This window comes from Aethalodelphis obliquidens, unplaced genomic scaffold, assembly GCF_003676395.1.
Source record: "Aethalodelphis obliquidens isolate GAN/ISIS:26980383/991018 unplaced genomic scaffold, ASM367639v1 scaffold65, whole genome shotgun sequence".
NCBI classification, from domain to species: Eukaryota; Metazoa; Chordata; class Mammalia; order Artiodactyla; family Delphinidae; genus Aethalodelphis; species Aethalodelphis obliquidens.
Genome location: NW_020838009.1, coordinates 6,269,344 through 6,290,008, shown reverse-complemented (window position 1 = coordinate 6,290,008; position 20,665 = coordinate 6,269,344). Strand labels below are relative to the sequence as shown.

The window sequence follows — 20,665 nt, the reverse complement described above, 5'->3', positions numbered from 1 at the left end:
GACGTAGTGCATCCTGGATGCGGCCAGCCACATGAACGACATCTTCACTCTCCTAGGACCATCTCCACCTGCTCTCGTGGGCGCCCCCTTAGGGCAGGACAAGGTAGGACTCTGACACATGAATAGTTCTTGGAAGTGAGAGGCAGATGCAAAGGGAGGTTTCCTCAATCTTATTTTCTGTAGCTCTCTGGCTTAAAATGAGGCCCACTTTAATGGAAAACAAAACACGCAGACAGGTGGATGATATCCTTTGTATGTTTACTATGGTACAGCAAGATCTTCCAAACCAGAGCCGATACCCTCTGCTGCAAGCAGAAGGCCCTGGGTACACCCCTTTCAAGTGGTCCAAAGGACATCCCCAAACATGACATTTAAGACAATTCTTCATTTCTCTGACAATGACTTCTCGAAGTGCACACAGAATAAATAAATAGAAAATATATCTTTGTTCACGGTGACGCCTACAAGAAATGTTTACAGACAAAACACACTATACATCTAATTCCCGAAAAAGGACCAGCTATTTCGGCAACAGGAAAAAGACAAGCATTTCAGAGGAGTGGTTTTTTTTTGTTTTTTTGTTTTTTAAAGGCCTAACTCATTTTGAGGCTTACAGACAGAAAGAACAACAAGAACAATTTTCTAAGCAGTGAGAAAATTTGTGCTACCAAGAACATGCCCAGACACGGGCTCTTGGTGAATGGTTTAGGAAGGAAAGTTTTATGCACAGATCCTGCACTGTTAGACATATGTACAACTCTGAGGATTTTCAAATAGGTATTTCTTTTTCCATGAACTGAACCAAAGACAGTCAACATTCCTGGCCATCTGAAGTGATCACATCCTAAGTGGTTCACAGTATGAGACCCTTGCATTAAGAGTTTAGGAAAACTCAACAGAACTATAGACAAGAACGTGAGGTCATTGAACTCTCCTCCCCATGGCCTCTGACCTGCCTGGAAGAGGTCCTTCCTGGGACCCGGGCCTTTGAAGCTGCCAGGTCTTAAGCGGCAGAGTCCCACCGTCACGTCCTAGCAGCGAAAGACCTGTCTAGTGGGGGAGACCTCTTTGGCAACTGGCTCAACCTGGGCAGTGAACTCTTGGGCCGAGTCTCATTGGGTGCAGCTGGGCAGATGGTGCCAAGGAAGGAAAGAATTTGTGGTCGGGGCAGGAAAGGGGACGAGACCCAGAGCGACCCTGGTGCCTCATGAGGGAGTATAAGCCACAGATAGAGTTTTCTTTCTCTGGAAGCTCTCCTGCTCTCTCCAAGGTGGGCAAGGGAGAGAGCAGGTTATTAGGCAGTGACTGAGAGGGCCTGGGGTGGACCCAAAGCTCTTCAGATCCCGGAGCCACCTAGCTGGCTCACCGAAAACGTGTCTGCTGGGCGCGCCTGCAGACCTACAGAAGCAGGTAGCACCAGTGCGGTGACCGCAGCTGCTGGGCGCCGGCTCGGCAGGGCAGGTAGTTTGAGCCAAGCGGAGGCTGCAGGACCTCCACAGCCCAGAGGAGGGCGCCCTTGTGCAAGCAGAGGACCAGGAGAGAAACAGTCATCGGCCAACTCTCTTTCCTATTCTGATCTTCTTTCCCTTCAAGGGGACTTGCCCCCGTTTCGCGAGGCCACTCAGGCCGGCTGTTGAGGCAGCGTGGTGTGGCAGTAAGTGCGGCAAGTGGGGCTCCCGTGCTGGCCCTGCCCTGGCCGTGTGGTTCTTCCCCAGCTTGGGGTCTCATGTGTCCCATCCATACAACAAAGGCTTTGGACTAGGTGTTTCCTAAGGTCCTTTCCAGCTCTGAAACCCCAGGCTCACTGAGGTGTGAGTGTGTCCGTGTGGGCCTCCGCGAGGGCTCTCAGGGCCCCCGATGCAGGAGCTCCCCTTTCTCGACTTGACTCCACCCCCTCTTGGAGTGGTTGGCGGACCAGCTGACCCAGTGCTCTGGCCATAATGAGCTCAGCCCATCACCCCCTCTGATGCCCGCTTCTCTATTACGGGTGGCCAGCAAGTCGAGGGCAAAGGGCGACTTTGAAGTCACCCATCTTCGGCAGATGTGGGCAGGAACCACGCCAGAGGCTGCCTCATCTCCGCCCACCCAAATGCCCCTGCCCTTCGTTACTGCAGGAAGCTTCCTGACCACCTGAGCGCGTAAGCTCTTTCCCTCCGGGAACTGCCTCTGACCTCCTCTTTACCTCTCTTGGCTTTCTCCGCTTGGCATCAGAGGTACACACGCCCAACCACCTGTTCCACCAGACTGCGAGCCCCTTGCCTTAGGCAATGCTTCTCACCGCTCCATCCTGTACGCCCGGAGCACCCAGCATCATGGATGTTGGCTGGAAGGAACGTTCTCACCTATTGCTGGGTTCCGGGCACAATGTGAAAAGCCACAGCATCGCAGTTCTGGCATCTCAGAACTGAAAGGACCTTTAAAAGTCACCTAGTCCAACTCCCAACCTGGGTGCCAAAGCCTCCTGAGAGGTTGAACCCCTCCGGAGGCAGGCTCGCCCTTCTCCGAGGGTAGCCGGTTCCATCTTGGTGAACGGAAGACGGAATCCCGGTCTGCACGCCAGCTCCGAATCCCGCGGAGGTCGGTTCTTGCTTACAGGAATGAAGATTTCCCTTAGGACCAGGGCTCTTCCTCCTACACCGACCACCCTAACGTGCGTGCTGGAGAGCATGGGGATCTGTGGACGACCCAGCGCCCCCTCCAGGCTGCCTCCCAGCTGGGGCAGAGCTCCCACCAAAGTGGACTTTTGCTGCCAGCGCAGCGCAGGTTTCCTCGTACGGTCCTCACACACACACACACACACACCCCACCCCACCGCAGAGGCACAGATAGGAGAGAAGCACCCAAGAGGCTGCAGGAAAGAGAAGGTTTCCAGCATCAGCAACACTGCCCCTGGGGCTGCAGGTAGACACTTGAGTGAGGGCAGGTGACAGCACCAGGGGTCTCTGATACCCTCCCCTTGGCCCATCAGGGCTGACACGTGGCCTTCCCCGGCAGCTGCTGGACAGGGGCTGGGGGACCAGCCAGGCTGCCCCAGGCGGCTGCCGGGAGTCCATCGTCAGAGTCCACTGGAGGGCAGCGCTGAGGTGGCAGCGGTCCTCACAGCTTCTTCTTCCTCACCACGGGGACGGGCACAACTTGGAAGATTTTGGCATGGTGGTCCTCGGTGTCCAGAGTCACCCAGGTGGGCCGGAAGCTGCCCTTGAAGCCAACGAATGCCATTTTCTCTGAAAAGCAGTGACGTCACATGAGCAGAAACTTCACAAGAGCATGGCTATATGCCACCACCTTCCAGGCTTCCCCATCACCATTCCCCTGCCCGTACCAGGCACCCCCTCCTCTAACCACACTGGACTGTCCGCCCCCCGGGAAGAGCTTTGTGGCCGGTTACTGGTGGTACCCGGCATTGGCTTGTACGGGGCACACAGGGTCTCACCTGAGCCTCCCAGCCACCTGTGCAGAGTGCTCTCTGGTTCCCACAGGAGACCTCCCGGGAACCCCAGCCACCTTGGAGCTGACCCTACAATTAGCAGCGAGTCTCTGCCCGTCCCTGAAGCCCCGTGCCCCTGTCAAATAATGGCATGCATCTACGAGATTTCTGCCCCAGCTCCAACGTTCTGTGGCTTTAGAAGGGATTTCTGAGAAGTGGAGGAATTTGCCCAAGGGCACCTAGTAGATGGTGCAGCCCAGACCAGAACTCTAGCCTCCCGAGCCCCACGCAGGGCCCTCTGGCTCACAGCTCAGAGCTCGACCCCATCCGAGGGACTTGGGGGTCCATGTCTACACTCACGAACGGCCCAGCCTGGCAGGCAGCACACACCTGTCACCACTGGGAAAGTGTCCCTTGACTTATGTCACCTTTACGTTCATCAACTTTGGGCAACAGAGTCTGAATTTAAAGGACAGAGGCCCCCAAATGCTTTCAGGGCCAGGCTGGAGAAGATGCTTCTATTTTCCTTGTGTTCTCTTTTGGCTCGTTTGAAGGACTTTCACTGTTCCTGATTTTTCTCTGAGAGCTGCCTGGGATAAGCGTCCCATATGATAGATAGGCTGCTAGCTTTGATGTGTTTTGCAGTCAGGATGGCATGGCCACTAAGGATGGCTGGCTTTGGATTCGAAAAAATAAGGATCCAAATTCTAACCTTAAATTACTTAACTAATTCTGTTTCTTCACCGTAAGTGGAAATAACAGTACCTGTCACACAGGTTATTAATGAATAACTGAGATCGTTACTGGATGTTCAGCAAGGTGCAAGGCTGAGCATTACATGGTAACGACAACGGACTTTATCATTATTATCTATCTGGAGCGTTGCTCGGCCTCGCCTCTCGACCTCCCCCAGGACTCTCCCATCACAGTCTGCAGTGACGATAATAAAATGCTGACATTTCTGTCCTGGCTGGCGTCTTCCCTAAGGGGTCTGTGCCAGGCTTTATGGCAGAAGAGCTGTGTGACCTTGATTCTCAAATGAGATTCTCAAATGAGAGCTTTGCCAACTGCAAAGGGCTGTACAAATGCTGGCCATGAGCTGGGAAGCTGCAGAAGACGTAGGGCCCCTGGCCGATTGGAGTAGCAGGAACTGGGTAGGAGGGTCAAACTGAGCCACTTTTCTGCTGATACTTTTGTGGGAAAAAAAAAGGCCACCTGCTGAGTCGACAGGTGAGCAGCTCGAGCAATTTCCTTCCGGTGTCCGGTCACAAGTTGGAATGCTGCTGCTGCGGGGCAGGAATGGGGACAAGGTGGCTTCTTGCCCACACACACCTGCAGACCACTAGTTGTGTTGAGGATTCTGAGACCCCACCCAGGTCTGGGGGGAAAGTGGTCTGGTCTCAGCAGCGGGTAGCAGCAGCCTGCGCCCTGGGCATCTGGATTCACGGTCAGGGTAGGGCCCCGTCTACACCCCTTACCTTTCAGTTTCAGGCCCTTGTCTGCTCCGAGCTTTTCCAGCACTCGAGTCCACGGGCCTCTGGAGACGTATCTTCCCTTCGATGCCATGAGAACTATGGAGCTGAGCAAGAAGGGATGGATGAGAGGACTCGACGACAAGCTGGATGCGGGGGTTCCCTGGGAGGGATGCTGGACTGTGCCTCGTGGGACTCGAGCTAGCAGTGCCCAGAGGCCCGCCAGGGACTGGGGAAAGGCAGCCCCTCCCGCGTGCCGAGCTGACCGGCTCTTTCCATGTGATGACCCACATCCTGAACGCCCTCCCACACATCTGGCTGCGGTTGGTGCCCGTGGCCTTCTCTGCGCCTGCTCTCAGCTCCCTGCTGCTCCCTGTCTGTCCCCACAGAGGACAGAGCAGGTACGCAGAGCACCCCATCTGGGGGCCAGCACCTACGACGGGGCCGGGCACACAAACGACCGCAGCACGCATCTCTTCACTTAAATATGCAAACCCTGTTTGAGCAGGACAAGATGGAGACATGGTGCTGCGAGAAGCCCGAGTGGGGAGTCACCCTGTGCTCGGAGGAGGGTTAACCCCTTAGGTTCACACCCTCCCTCTCCGCTCAGGCAGGACGGTGTTACCGTTCCATTTTACAAAGCGGGAGAGGGAGGCAAATAGTTACCAAGTATCTGAGAGGACCTGCCAAAGGGGAAGCCGTGCCTGGTGCCTGGGTGGAGGCAGAGGCCTGGAGCAATGGGCATGCCCAGCCTGAAGGTCCTGACTTGCAAAAGCCCAGCTTGGGAGCAAAGAATCTCCATTCCCCTGCCCTGGTTGCATTCAGGCCAAAGTGCTGGGAAAACAGCCGCCGTCGTGGTGGCAGACTCAGCCTGCTGGACCAGACGGCAGGAAGTGCACACCTCCCCCAGGAATAGAAACAGGGGCAGAGGCCCGACTGGGGCTTCTAGTTTGCAGCTCAGAGGAATCCTGTAACCACAGACCACAGTCCAGACATGGAAGAACTGTATAGGATTCTGGAAGCTGTTGTCATCCCCATTTGGGTCCCACTGGGAGCAGAAGACAAGCTCTTAAAAGGCAAAGAGCTTGGGTGCAGTAGGAACAGAGGGGAAGTGAGCTGGGGACTGCGTCTGGCTCTTCAGGGAAGCAGAGGGATTTGTGCCTGTTAAGGAGACGGGGAGCATCGCAAACACATCCTCAACTTTGGATTCGGGCTCTGTTCCCATTCAGAAGAAAAGCTAACATCCCTTTGGCTCAGTTAAGCCTTCTTGCTGGGCTGGACTCAAACAAAGGTCATGCCCTCCAGACGGGGCTCCCAGGGGCGGGACAGGGAGACAGAGCTTCTCGTGCGCCCAGCCTCCTGACAGCACCAGAAGCTGCCTGCACACTTCAGGTGTCCCTCTCTGTCTCGTATGGGCATCTCATGCCCTCCAAGCCCCTGACCTATCAGCACGGAGGTCCCCACAGGGTGGCTGGGCAGAGACAGCCCCTGGGAACCATCCCTGAAGGTTTGGGTGCGAGCAGCAGCCTCCTTCTTGCCCTGGGACCCTGGGGCAAGGCTGGCCCTGTGGAGGGGGTGGAAGGGGGGGGCGGCCTGGCTTGGGCCTGGGGTGACAGTGGGGCAGGACCTGCCTTGCCCCATCCACTGCCGCTTTCCCGGAGGTCAGAGCAGGGTTTGGTGGTGCCCAATTCCTATCTGGGTACCCAGTGCCAACCCAGGGCACGGCTCACACCAGGTACTTGGCAAGGTGCACCAGGGCCGCAGCACGGGCTGAAAGCAGCCCTGCATGGGGTAGTCCCACGCCTCTCACCCCTGCTTCTAAACAGAGCAGCTCCGCATTTCAGTTTCTTATTCCAGGCTTCTGCATCCTGTTTCATTTCCAGAAAAAGTCCTTTGGCCCCAAAAGGCATGAAAACTAAAAATCTCTAAATGATCATGTATTTCCCCAAACTGGCAAATCTGGTCCTTCTGTATGAATCTGCACGTGAAAATGTCAGGCTAAAGAAGCTTGTGATGGGGGAAGAGAGTGGAGACAAAAGGTGGTTAAGCAGAACCCCATTCTTTGGAATCTCACCTAAGAGTCTAGTTCAGGTCATGCCCATCGTGCGGCATCTCGGAAGTAGTACATTTGTTTTCGTCCATAAATATTTACCAAGCACCTCCTATATGACAGGTACCACGTTAAGCGCTTAGACTGTCTGCTATGCCAGGTTGTGGCTTTGGAGTGAATTCTCCACCCATTATACTAGGAATGTAAATATGCGTTAGATATGGTCCCCACATCAAGAAGTCCATACCCTAGATGCGGGAGTAGATATGTCCACTGGTCCTATGGGTGCGGGGGGTAGGCAGAACTTTTTGGTTGGATTGGAAGAGACCTCACCAAAGAGGTGATATGTGAGTTAGATTTGGAAGGTGGAAGGGGAATTACCAAAGATTTCTAGGAAGGGGACAGGAGGTATGTGTATTTAAGAAGCTCAACCCCCCAGTATGGTGGGTGGATTCGCGAGGGGGAGGCTGGACAAGGGAGCCTGCTGGGTGACTGCCGACAGTGTGGGTGGCAGACAGGGAGGCCCCAGACAGAGCAGCGATGCAGAGGATGCCGCAGGATACCTAGCAGGAGAGCAACGATGCAGGTAGGGTTGACAGGATGTGGTTATAGGGCGTGGTGGTGGCGAAACAGAAGAAAGACAAGAGCCCCAGCGCGATGCCCAAACTCTCATCTAGCTGCCCGGATGGAAGATGATGGTTTCACCAAAACGTGGAAAGGGGGAGTGACTGGTTTCGGGGGGTAAAAAAAAAAAAAAAAAAAAGAAATGATGAGAATTCAGTTCCATAGGAGACATCCAGGTGGCATGGTCCAAGTTGCAGTTGGATTAAAAGTATCTGGTGTTTCAGAGGGAGGTCTGGGCTGGAGATTCCCAAAAGCCACCAGCATTTGGATCATACTGAAAGTATGGGAGGGGATGAGCTCACGCCGCGAGAGTGGGTCATGATGGGGGCACAGGGCCAGGGCAGGCTTCCCACTTGTAGCTGGGTAGACCGTCCGCCTCAGCCTGACCTACATTCACCGTGGCCCTGGCTCCAAAGGGAGAGGCACCAGGCAGGGAAGCTTCCCAGCCAGCACCCATGATGTGTGGGCAGACCGTGGACACGCCCCAAGCCTTCTCAGACCGGACTGTGCTGAAGGTCTCGGGGACAGGGAGGGGGACTCGGGCGGGGGTCTGCGGCGCCACTGGCCGGTGCCCGGAGCAGAGGCGCACACTCACTTGTCGGGGATGGCCAGCACGTAATTGAAGAGCTGCCACGGGATGCCCTGCAGGATGGCGGTCCTGAAGCGGGCTTGGCTCACCACGCGCCCTTGTCTCCCGTCCATTACCACCACCTGGATGCCGTCCTCCGAGCTCGGGTACTTCTTCCCATCCACCTGCAGACAACAAGCAGCGCACAGTGTGATGCAGGGGGTCCCAAAGGCAGCAGAGCCCCGAGGTTCTCCTGCCCCGGGGGGTTCCCACGCAGACTCTGAAGACAGAGGTCACCGGTGCGGCCCTTCAAAGCATAAAACTCACTTCAGTCGGTTCTTTGCAAACCTCTGTAGTGGACTGAATGACGGCCTCCCCCAAAGATATGTCTACTGCAACCTGTGAAAGTGACCTTATTTGGAACTAGGGCCTTTGCAGGGGTAATTAAGGATCTTGAGATGAGGTCATCCTGGATTTCAGATGGGCCCTAAATCCAGTGGCAGATGTCCTTATAAGGACTACAGGCAGAGGGAGGTGTAAGGCTCTGACACATGGGGGAGAGACCATGTGAGACAGAGGCAGAGGTTGGAGGGACGCCGCTACAGCCAAGGAACATCCAGGGCTGCCGGCAGCACCAGAGGCTACAAGAGGCCTGGAACGGACCCTCCCTCAGAGCCTCCAGGGGGAACCAACCCTGCCAGCACCTTGACTTGGGACTTCTGGCTTGTGAACCGCGAGAGGATAAGTTTCTGTTGTTTTAAGCCACCGGGTTTGCGGTCCTTTGTGGGCAGGGGTGAGGGTTGCTTACTTCGATGTAGGCAAAGTCGTTCATTAGGTGGAAGAAGCGCTGCTTGGCACTTTCCATCTTCACCTCCAGGAAGTGGTCCTTGGTCGTCTGCAAAGTAAACAAAACCCAGTGTGGCCGTCAGGTTTGTGGAGTCAAGTGTACGGCCCGATGGGTGGTCTTCCCCCTCACTGCCCCCGACCCCCGGTCACGGGAGACGGTCTAAAGAGCGGAGCAGATGTCTGGAGAGGACGCTGATGGGGTCTGGGCCCCCTCGGAGGGCCCGGGCTCGCTGTCGGCCACTCACCAGCTGAGAAGCGAAGAGCTTCTTGGGCATCGGCACGTCCACGACGGCCCTCTCCGCGAACTTGGGGTAGGCTGTGGCCGCGCAGTTGCTGACGCCGGCGTTCTTTGGAAGCAGAGCTTTAATCTTTATTCTCTCACAGCCTTTCACAGAGCAGAAGGCGAACTTCTCTCTCTCGTTCTGAGCTTTCAGCTTCAGGAAAAGCAGCCTGTGCACAGGAGCAGAGCGGGTGGTTCCCTTTGGTGTCCACACCCCCCTCCCCCACCCCTCCTCCCCCAAAGGCATTTACCCAGAACTACGTGCTGGCCACAGTGATTACAGCCGGTGGGCCGTACAAAATGGATGTGTCTACCGCAAGGTTTTGGGGGGTTTGTTTTTAATTTTATTTATTTTTGGCTGCGTTGGGTCTTCGTTGCTGCGCGGGGGCTTTCTCTAGTTGCGGCGAGCGGGGGCTACTCTTTATTGCGGTGCGTGGGCTTCTCATTGCGGTGGCTTCTCTTGCGGAGCACGGGCTCTAGGCACGCGGGTTTCAGTAGTTGCAGCACGCGGGCTCGGTAGTTGTGGTTCGTGGGCTTTAGGGCCCAGGCTCAGTAGTTGTGGCTCACGGGCTTAGTTACTCTGCGGCATGTGGGATCTTCCCGGACCAGGGCTCGAACCCGTGTCCCCTGCATTGGCAGGTGGATTCTTACCCACTACGCTACCTGGGAAGTCCTACCACAAGGTTTTATGTGGTTGGAGAAATTAAAAACCAATGCATTGAAGAAAAAGCTAACACTGACACTTTTCATTTTCTGAGCACGTACTCTATGCCATGCTATGCACATGCCGTAAACTGACATATTATCTCATTTAATCCTCAGACAATCCAGTCCAGCAGGCACTGTTATCATCCCAATTTCTCAGATCCCAATGGCTCAGAGAAGTGAAGTGACTTGCCAGGACCACACAGCACAAAGGGGACAGAGCTGGGATTTTCCATCCCAACCCTGTGCCTGGTGAGGAAAATGCTCACCAAGGGAACGTGTGTGAATGTGAGGAGAAAGTGGGAAGCAGAACTGGGCGGGCCATCTGGTCCCTAGGGCTTGGCTGTTTTCAGCACAGGAGCCCAGGAAGCCCAGCTGGGATGACTTCCTGAAGATGCCCTGCTTCCCTCTCAGGAACACCTCCACTTTGTTTGAGTTCCCTTGAGTGGCTTTACGTTTCTTGACATCAAGCAACCCCTGAATAGAATATAGTGTTCATATGGAAGAACTGCTGGGGGATCTCTCGCCCCGGCTGAGAACAGAGCTTCTTCCTCTGCATTCCATGCTCTGCATGGGGCGGGGGAAGCTTTGAGCTGCTTAGGAGGAAGCCCGTTCAGTGGTGCCTGTCATCATTTCTCCACCAGAGGCTCCCACACAAGGTCAGAAACCACCCCAGGGGACAAGGTCACGAGCAAAATCCCGGAAAGAGACCCAGAGACTCTGTTCCTAGGGCTTCTGCACAAGACTATCAGTATTCAGGTTTCCCCGCTGTCATGGTATATCAAATTATCCAAACTGGAGGGCACTAGAAGACCATCTAGCTCCCGCTCCTTATTTTCCAGACAGCAGCCGCCCTCTCTAATCCTCACCTTCGACATGGATGTGTCCTAGTCAGCTGGACTGGGAAGCCCTGGCGTCAGTAAGCCTGGGCTCAGGTCCTGGCTGTGGCCAGGTAGTATTTCAGAGCAGCCCTACTGATGGCCGTGCACCTGAATACTACACTTATGTATAGTTTAGCAATACCTCGCTTAGGTGGCATCTGGCAAACTCCAGGACACAGATGAAATCACCCGAGTGGTTTTTTTTAACCTCGAAGGATTTACAGAGGTGACTCAGGGTGTGAAATGCACTTCACACTTCGGGACCCCTTCACTTGTAGCCTCTACTTACTTTTTATTTTACCCCCAGTTATAACAAGCTGCTTATCAAGTGTCCTAGGCCATAGCAGAATAGAAGGTAGCCATTGAAAGCAGGTGCTCTGAATGTGAGTAAGAAAGAGCAACACATCTGTAAGGCAGAAAGATCATGAAAACAGCCCAAGAATTCACAAAGCCCAAGACTCTGGGCTCTTGCACAGGCAACAGACATCCTGTAACCCAGCCCACAGTCCCTAAGGCTACCATTGAATTAAAGCCCAGCATAATAATTAATAGGTATGATTAACTAAGCTACCAACAAAACGGTTGAATTAAGCAGCAAAATCTGCTTAAAGGGGAAAAATCGCAAATTTTTAAATGTGTTGATCAAAAAGGTTCAACTTGTTCAGTGGCCGTTTCCGTTTGAAAAATTCACACCTTTGCAACATCCCAATTCTCATGATCCTATCGATAAAGAAATCGCGCACAGGTGGTGCTATGAAGACTTTCACCTTATTACCATTTTTAAAATCATAATATTGATCGTTTCTGCTGTTGTATGAAGGATATTTAATTCCCCCTCTGGTTTTCACATGGAAGGGTTTTTCTAAACACTCCTGGCCCCGGCCCATCCCCTCACTGATGTCTTCCCGGGGGAAGTGGAGTGACTCGTGTGGTTGCTGGATGGGGGTACATAGGTCAGCCCGTAGAGAGGCGGACTCCCGTCTGCTCCCCCTGCACCCTAAGTTTTGGGAGTTGGGCTCTGAGTGGGGAGGACCCCGGTTGCTCAGGGCTGCCTGGGACTGGGTAGGTGCACTCGGGGACAGCATTGGGAAGATCTGTTCCCCAGCAGCTCCATCATCAGTAGGACAGACAGTTCCTTCCTCACCTGCTGTCGTGCCTGCTCCACCACTGGCTTAGAACTAATGTGGGAAAAGGGGTGCTACTTGCTGTTTCCCCAACCCCAACATTATTATTTTTTTATTTTAATTTTTTTGCGGTACGCGGGCCTCTCACTGCTGTGGCCTCTCCCGTTGCGGAGCACAGGCTCCGGACGCGCAGGCTCAGCGGCCATGGCTCACGGGCCCAGCCGCTGCGCGGCATGTGGGATCTTCCCGGACCAGGGCACAAACCCGTGTCCCCTGCATCGGCAGGCGGACTCTCAAACACTGCGCCACCAGGAAGCCCCCCAACATTTTTACTTACGCTTCTGACCTTCAAATTTGAATTTTCCTTTAATCAAACCGATAAAGCCCTACCTTTATAGATATGTCTAAGCATCTTCCATCTGTCTCATTACCCTTGATTTCACTACAAGAATGGAAAAAATGGCCATAAAACAGTCCTTTACCCTTAGTCCCCGCAGGGCTGGCTAGCGACAGCTTCACCGCTTTGGAGACGTGCTGGCATTCTGCAGATGTCAGAATACTCTCTTTTCAGGGGAGGCGACCAAATCGCTCACTGTCTCCGGGGACAGTACTCTGCCCCCGTTAGATCCCTGCTGAATAGAACCTAGTGCAGTTCAGCAAAAGGGGGAGGATTTTGGTTACAGATAGGTGTAAGCTCAAAACTAGCCGCGCCAAGTTTGTGCGGTGTCCCTGGAGCAAGGCATTTCTATTTACCCTGTACCTTCTTTGACCATCTCTCATTTTTTTTTTTTTTTGGCCGCACTGCACGGCACGTGGGATCTTAGTTCCCCAACCAGGGCTCAAACCTGTGCCCCCTGCAGTGGAAGCGGGGAGTCTCAACCACTGGGCCGCCGGGGAAGTCCCTGCCCATCCCTAAATTAGGGATACTATCATCTGCTCCAACTGAGTTGTATGGAATTGAGGTCCTGTACCACATTTTCTCAGTTCTAAGATTCACTGCTTTCACTTTTTTTCCCCCTGAAACAGGTATATTCACTACAATCCATGTGCATATTAACAGAGTGCTTACTTTACTCCCAAAGCGTCACAGCTTTAAAAATGTCACTGGTGGACGACACAAGCTGTCTGAGAATAGAAGTGCCTAGGAAAGGATCCTACGTTAACCGGCACCCACGGCACGGCAGGTCTGAGGATTATTGGAAAGGCCGGGGGACAGCATGAGAATGACCACTTTCCTGCAGCCAGGAGGGGGGTCCTCACCCAGAGTCGTCGTCCCAGTAATAGTGGCTCTTGCCAGGGTGGCTCTGCTCCGCTTTGTCCATCTGCAACGTCCTCACGAAGATGCCCGTCTTGGACGTTTTCTTCAGCAGGCGATTGTGAACATCCGAGAGGATAGAAAAGGTGGTGCCCCGGGGGTAGCAGAGCCCCACTCGAATCCAGTCGCCCCTAGAATCGGAAGTGCAGTCAGGTTACGAGCGAGGATGTCCAGGCCACAGGGCCTCCCCGTGTGCCTTGGCCAGAGACCAAAGCGTTCTCCACCAAACGGCGCTTCCACTTTTCAGTGGGAACTTTTGAAAGAAGGCTTTGCTGTTGGTAATGACTGCGTCACAAAGCGTTCAAGGAGGGAGGGAGAAACGGTGACTGCAGTGAATGAGAGGGGGCGGTGGGGCGTCCCCAGGGCCTGCATTGGGTGCTCTGTGTGGATCATTGGCTGGGGGAAAAAAAATGAACGTTCTTTCAGTAGGGCTGGAGTGAAAGAGCCAGGATCTGTAGACCTGGATTCAGCCCCTTCCTGGTCCAGCCTGACTGTGGGGCCCATTTCAGCTCTTTGGGTATCATTTTCTGCGACTGATAAATGTCTGTCTCACGGGACTACTGTGACAAGTTAATGACGTGCATAGAAAATACATGAATGTAAATATATGAAGCTCTCTCCAGATGCCCTCAGCTTAATCCCTCTACCTCGCAGAGCCTTGTTCCCGCCCCCTTCCCCCCCATAAAACGGTAACAAGAGCCACCAGGGATTTTTGACCGTGTACTGAGCCCTTCGTAAAGCCAGGTCCTGGGTGAAACGCCTGCCAGACACTGTCCCACTCGATCCCCATTGCAGCTCTGCAGAGTGAGACTAACCCCATCTCCTAGATGAAGGAACTAAGGTTCCCAGGGGTGAGACGCCCTGCCCGGCGTCACCCACGCCCAGAACGGGGGCTCAGCCCGGGTCTTCTGATGCTTAACCACCGGGTGATGTCACGTCTAGATCCATCCTCGTGCAGGGATGACGTGGGCGAGCCTGAGGGTCTGTGAGCGGGAAGCCCGGGGCTTTGCAACGAGGCACCGTTATCACTGCTGCTTTGAGCTCAGCCAGAGCAGCTGTCCCCATGTCACACTGCTCCTGGCCAGGCACCCACTCACTTGTTGAAGTTGATGAGCCAGATGGTGAGCTCGGCAGGGGCCGTCTGGTCCCAGTGGATGGTGTAGCCCTTCCGCAGGGTGATGACGGGCTGGTACTGCTGGTAGTGGGTGCTCCTGGTCAGAGCCCCCTCCAGGTAGAGAGGGTGGCTGGGGAAGTCATTCTTGATGATCTTCATTCGCAGATTACTGGTCTTGTAGGCCTGAATGTACATCTTTTAAAGCCCAGAGAGGAAACACACAATGAGGCAATGACAAGGGATTATTCCAAGAGCGTCTGGTTAGCATCTGACTACAGACTACACTTGCAAAAGGACTTTCTCTTCACAGAGCCCTTTTTAGAAAGCTTGAATGAAAGAAGGCCAAATAAGGGGGCATCCCTTTCTGCTGGTGAATGCAGCCTGAGCCGTACTGTGCAATCCAGCTAACGCTTTCTGTACATCTTCAAAAAAAGTGTAGAGGAGAGAGCAGTGGCAACTTGAGGGGAGTCTGCTTAACAGTCAGCGAATTTTGGAAAAGGAGGGGTATCAGGAAAGAGGAGGAAGGGAGAGAGTTTTATGACACTTCTGCTGCAAATGCAACTCCCCTTTAACCGGCTGCTGTCCTGTCTGTATTTGAGAAAGAGCCTGATGTGTTGCCTGCTTCTCCCTCTGATTCTCAGTGTCTGGCCTGTGTGGCCAGTCCATGTGGCTATCAGTGCACATCGGGGGAATGAATGGCATCTCATTTCAGAGACAAATATGAAAGCAAGACTGTCAGCCACTGAGTCCAAGGGACAAAACAAAAGAGCCTGGATGATTTGGGCCACCCTTGGTTTAAAAGACTGTGTCCTGATAGAGAACAGATATGTGGTTGCCAAGGGGAAGGGAGGGAGGGAGAGGGATGGACTGGGAGTTTGGGGTTGGCAGACGCAAACTATTATATTTAGAATAGATAAACAACAAGGTCCTACTATATAGCACGGGGAACTACAGTCAACATCCTGGGATAAACCATAATGGAAAAGAATATGAAAAAAAAGAATGTCTGTATGTGTATAACTGAGTCACTTTGCTGTACAGCAGAGATTGGCACAGCATTGGAAATCAACTCTACTTCAATAAAACATTCGTTAAAATAAATAAAACACTGTGTCCTGTTTTAGGACCTGTCCCATTTCATCGGGTGACATCCCCGTAGCTGTGGCCAAGAGAGACCATCGCATCAAGATGCAATAATGTTGTGCCTTTGGAAAGAAGGGGTTATCTTCCCCTCTAGTTGTTTCACATATAAAATGGGAAGAGAAACTTCAACCCTGCCCTAGTATGGCGGTGTCATGGGTATAAGAATTTAAAGGTATAGTAAAGCCTTTTGTAAGCTGCAAAGTGGAGGGAGGAGATAATTAATAATAATTCACCAGTAGCCAGGTATGGTAACCTGCAAGCTCTAACTAACAATCAGCCCTTTTCGGCAGAAAATCAGCAATGTATCAGAAAGAAAGGGTGGGAGGGAAGCTCAGGATCAAGGCTCCACATGGGATGTCTCGCCCTCGAATCAGGGATGCTATAAGGCCCGCAGTGTGCCTGCAAGCCTTAAGGGTTTGGTCAGCCTTTAGTTATTCAGGTCATGACCCCAATCTGTCAGCTCCTTCTGACTCTACTTCCCTTCTTATCTGCCCTAGACCATCAGGTCAACCACTCGCTCCCGTAGCATCAAATCCCTTGCCCTGCCCACCCGTGCAGCAGATGCCTCGGCCTGGATCATTCCACGGGTCCGCCTCCTCTGCAGGGCTCTGGAGCAGGGCTGAGAAAGTCCTGCAGCCAGGAGGAACGGTGCCCCTTCCATGCTCCGTGTACAGTCTCCACTGGGTTTGCAGCACCACCTGGCACTCCTTCCGCACGCCTCTGTCAGCATCTTCCAGTCTCCACGGCACCTCTTCCCAACCTGATCACTCTCTGCGGGCCACCCAGCTCAGGCCCACTCTGCCCTCTCACTGCATGACCTCCCCTTCTACTGTGGAAAGAAATACGCTGGACTTCCCTGCCCCGGACCCCTGCCTTCCTCTGTGCCCCCCTCCCGCTACCAATCTCTCCCGCCTCCACTGGCACCCGCTCCCAGCACGGCCCCGCCTCCAGGGGCCCACCTTGCCCCCCATGGCCCTTCCCCTTCGCTGGCACTAGCCCCCTGCCCCATCCCTCCCCAGACCCGAAATCACTTTTAGCTCTTTTCTCTTTCTGGGGGGCGGGGGGCTGTGCCTCAGGGCTTGTGGGATTTCAGTTCCCTGAGGGATCGAACCCAGGTCCCCTGCAGTGAAAGCATGGAGTCTCGACCACTGGACCACCAGGGAAGTCCACCTTTCTCTCTTTGCTAATGCCCGGGATGCTGCTGCCCACAGCGGTGAGAGGAATGCCTGCCTGCGGGACGGTTGTGAGGATTCCTCATTCCTACGTTTTCCTGCCCCTTGGGGGGTCACTGGGCTCATGCGCTTCCCTCCTGATCTGACAGCTCTTCGTTTCCTCGGGGGCTCTCTCCCCTTGCTCATCTAGTCCTCAGCTCTCCTTCCACATGACACCAGTAACAATACTACAGTAACTCATGTTTTCACATTCCAGGCACTGACTCAGCCCGCTGTCCCATGTGGCCACTGGGCACTGCAAATGTGGCCGGTGTGGCTGAGGACCCCAACTTTCAATCTCATTTTAATTAACTTAAATTTCCAACCAAAAGTGGGGTAAAATAGTTTTCCAGCTAAATAGTTAAACATAGCTTTATTGTTTTGGTAGGACTAGCTTTTACTTTAATTGTAGAAAATTCGAATCCAAACTGACTGGGCTATAAGTATAAAATATGCAGGGAGTTTCGAAGACTTAGAACAGGAAAAACATATGAATGTAAGGTGCCTCATTAATGATTTTTTTATAGATTACATGTTGAGATGATAGTATTTTGAATATATTGAGTTTAACAAAGTAGATTATTAAAATAGATTTCAGCCATTTCTTTTGCCTTTTCCACGTGGCTTCTAGAACATTTAAGATCACCCGGACGGCTTGCACTGCATTTCTGGTGGAGAGGGCTGGTAAAGCACTCTATGTGCTCATTAAAAGGGTTCAACTATTATCCTGATTTTACAGATGAGGAACTTGACACTCCAAGAATTTAGGTGACTTGCCCAAGGTCACACAGTTATTAGGTGCCAAAGTCTGACTTCTTTTTCTAAGCATTCTGCTTACAAAGTGTTTTCACTTGGACTTTTTGAAAATCCTACTGGGTTACCAGAAAAAAAAGAAAGAAAGAAGAATGAAGAAGAAACCTATGTCCCTTTGTGGCCTGGCACAGAGGCAGGCACGCAGTAGGCTCTCACTCAATGCTTGTCCTGTGAGTGAGCGACTGGTGACACTGAGGGCGTGCGCCCTGCATCCCCACCTGTGCGTAGCGCCCGCTGCAGATGGTGCCTCTCCAGTCCGGAACGTTGATGCAGTCTGGGTGCCGGACCAGCCAGTTGTCGTCCTTGGTGAGGTAGGACCCAGGGTACTCGGACACGGAGCCATCCACGTCATGGAACACCGACGTCTTGTCCCCGTCCATATCCAGCTGGTTGAACCAAGGCCCAGGCTCTCCGAAGAACACTCTGGAAGTAATCTAAACACAGCCCAGGAATGTGAGGCTGGACCAGAAGGTGAAGGGAAGTAGCAGCTGTCGTCAGGCCAGGGCGAAGTTTCCGATTTCCAGACGTTACAAACCAGCCAAACCAAAGATGCTCTGGGGCAGCACAGGAAAGCGCATGGCTGACCTCTCGGATGGAGCCAGAGACACAGCCAAACGTTCACTGTGCCTCAGCTCTCAGACCCAGCATGTTATTCTGGCCTCTGCTCGCTGGAGGGTTGGCTGCTGTGTGTGACCCTGGAGAGAGCTCTAATACGTGGCTCAAAACACTGCAGGGATGGGGAGGCAGGCACAGGAGTGTGTGCGTGTGAGAGTGTGTGTGCGCGCGTGAGTGGGTGTGAGTGTGAGTGAATGTATGTGCGTGAGTGTGTGCGTGTGTGCGCACGCGTGTGGGTGTGAGTGAATGTGAGTGTGTGTGTGTATGTGGAGAGGGAATGAGGCTGAGTGGCAGTGAATGTATGAGAAAGTACATATACATGTATAATAAACGCACACACACACGTCGCATGGCTATGCGGGAGAGAGAACGTGTGTGAGAGTGTGCGGCGTGTTTCAGGAAGTCAGTCTTTCAACATGAGCCCTTGGAGATTTCCATGACTGACCTCTTTCAGGCCCTCGGTGGCCTGAGTAAGGAAATTCAGTAACTTGAGTTTCACATCTTTTCGCTCAGGCTGCCAGGAACTGGGCAGACAGGCAGAGGGCAGGAGCAGAGGGCTGGAGGAGGAATGGAGGTCTGGGCAAGCTGTAACCCAGAGAAAAGGCACCAGGAGCCCCGGACCTGCCTCGTCTCAAAGCGCAGCCCTTTGTCCCGACCTCCTCACCCCCGGCTCCTAACTTGTTGGCTGCCTAGGGCTAGGAGGGCCCTGTTTATGTTCCACTCTCCGGGAGAAATTAAACAGAGCATCTTCAGCAACGATTCCTTTGGGAATTGCTGGGGGTTTTTTTTGTTTGTTTTTTTTTTCTTTTTTTTTTTTTAGATGAATGGTGCTAACTGAAGTGGCCCGGTCACCAGACTCGGTAGGTTGAACCCAAGAGCCTTGGAGGACCAGAGCCTCAGAACCTTGAGGGCAGTGGAAAGTTCCTTCTGAGGCTTGGGTGGGTTCTGAGCAGGGTGAGGGCAAGGGGGCATTTACCCAGACTTGACCTGCGGGGCAAACTACACTTGTACTTTTCCAGTTTGGATGCAGACAGACCTGGGACGTGGCCCAGCCTGCTTGGAGAAGAATGTTCAACCCCTGCGGCGGTGGCAACGGCTCAAACTTCGGGCCCCGCAGGGACTTGTGAATCACCGCCCAAGGTCTGGGTTTGCCGGGAGCTCACCCTGGTGCCTCGAGGACTCACCGGGACGTCCTCAAAGGCAATGCCGGTTACGTTGTTATGGGGGCAGCTCTGCCAGGCATTGTTCAGGCGGAAGGCCAGGGCGCTGGTGTGCCGGCCCTCCAGGGCTGCAAACTTGCGGAAAGTGCAGTTCTGGATGTTGATGGGGCCGTCGTAGAACTGAATTCCTCGGATCGGGAAATTCCTATGGAGTTAAGCAAGCCAGATGTCAGGCTGATTGCCATGCAGTGCCGCAACACTGTTCACACCCTCCGAGGTGGATGGTAAGAGACCTTCTGGGTAAACCACTCCTGATTCCCATCCCCAAAACTCCCCCTCTAACAGAACATTATTGAGGCATTAATTAATTCACTGAGAGAGCATTTATGGACACAGTAAATGTCAATAAATGATAACTGGATGAATTATTAGATGGATGGATGGATGGATGGAGAGATGGATGTCTAGCTGCTGGCTTGGGGTTTGAGAGACGGTCCTCTATACAAACATTTCCCCAGGGCTTCCCTGGTGGCGCAGTGGTTGAGAGTCCGCCTGCCGATGCAGGGGACATGGGTTCGTGCCCCGGTCCAGGAAGATCCCACATGCTGTGGAGCGGCTGGGCCCGTGAGCCATGGCCGCTGAGCCTGCGCGTCCGGAGCCTGTGCTCCGCCACGGGAGAGGCCACAACAGTGAGAGGCCCGCGTACCGCAAAAAAAACAAAAAACAAACATTTCCCCACATATTCCCATCCTATGAAGAGGCATTGGATAAATAAATATTACCGGAGAGAGCCAGTATCGTGTCCCTTGGGAGAGTAGAGCCATTACTCATTATCGCCTTGGTCTCAGTTGCTGTAACAATTTAATCAGATTAAGACCCAGATGAGCTTTCTCTCTGTGAGTAAGCCTTTCGATGGGCAGTACGCGGGGTTTGGGAAACTAGGGAGAGGAAGGACACAGAATGGAAGGTGATAATGAAACAGAAAAATAGCTGCATGGTGATGTTTCAAGCATCCCTAGAAGGGAGGGCAGGCCCCCTTGGGAGGGCAAGACTGTGAACTGCCAGGGGACCCCTAGAAGGGCCTGATACCCCAGAGGCAGGGAAAGAGGGAGGAAGAGGCAAAAGGCCTGGAGCTGGAGCTATAGGAGGGGCTGGAGGAGAACTGGGGACCTGGAAATTCTGCCTTCGGCCCAGCAAGGGGGCAGGGTGCTCGAGATGCCTCTCTCCTTTGCCACGGACTCCTGAGCAGGGCGTGGGAAACAAGGGCCTAGGAGGGGCTGGCTGGGCCGATCCTTTTTGGGCCTGGCCCCAAAGCTA

At 53.5% G+C, this 20,665-nt stretch overlaps 1 protein-coding gene across 6 annotated transcripts in view; it reads right to left on the bottom strand.

Annotated features, from left to right (window-relative positions):
• Window positions 1–241: 241 nt before the first annotated feature.
• Window positions 242–20,665, bottom strand: part of CEMIP (cell migration inducing hyaluronidase 1) — a 163,477-nt gene continuing 143,053 nt past the window's right edge. For 5 of the 6 annotated variants that reach the window (XM_027089408.1, XM_027089407.1, XM_027089405.1 and 2 more), the window contains 9 exons: window positions 19,373–19,553; window positions 17,792–18,007; window positions 14,390–14,601; window positions 13,238–13,423; window positions 9,233–9,437; window positions 8,950–9,036; window positions 8,169–8,326; window positions 4,906–5,006; window positions 2,557–3,224 (listed from right to left, as the gene is read on the bottom strand). In XM_027089408.1, coding sequence (XP_026945209.1) covers window positions 3,097–3,224; window positions 4,906–5,006; window positions 8,169–8,326; window positions 8,950–9,036; window positions 9,233–9,437; window positions 13,238–13,423; window positions 14,390–14,601; window positions 17,792–18,007; window positions 19,373–19,553 — 1,474 coding nt within the window. In that variant the 3' untranslated portion in view covers window positions 2,557–3,096. Of the gene's footprint in view, window positions 3,225–4,905; window positions 5,007–8,168; window positions 8,327–8,949; window positions 9,037–9,232; window positions 9,438–13,237; window positions 13,424–14,389; window positions 14,602–17,791; window positions 18,008–19,372; window positions 19,554–20,665 lie in introns of all 6 variants that reach the window. The other variant, XM_027089411.1, reaches the window with a different exon arrangement.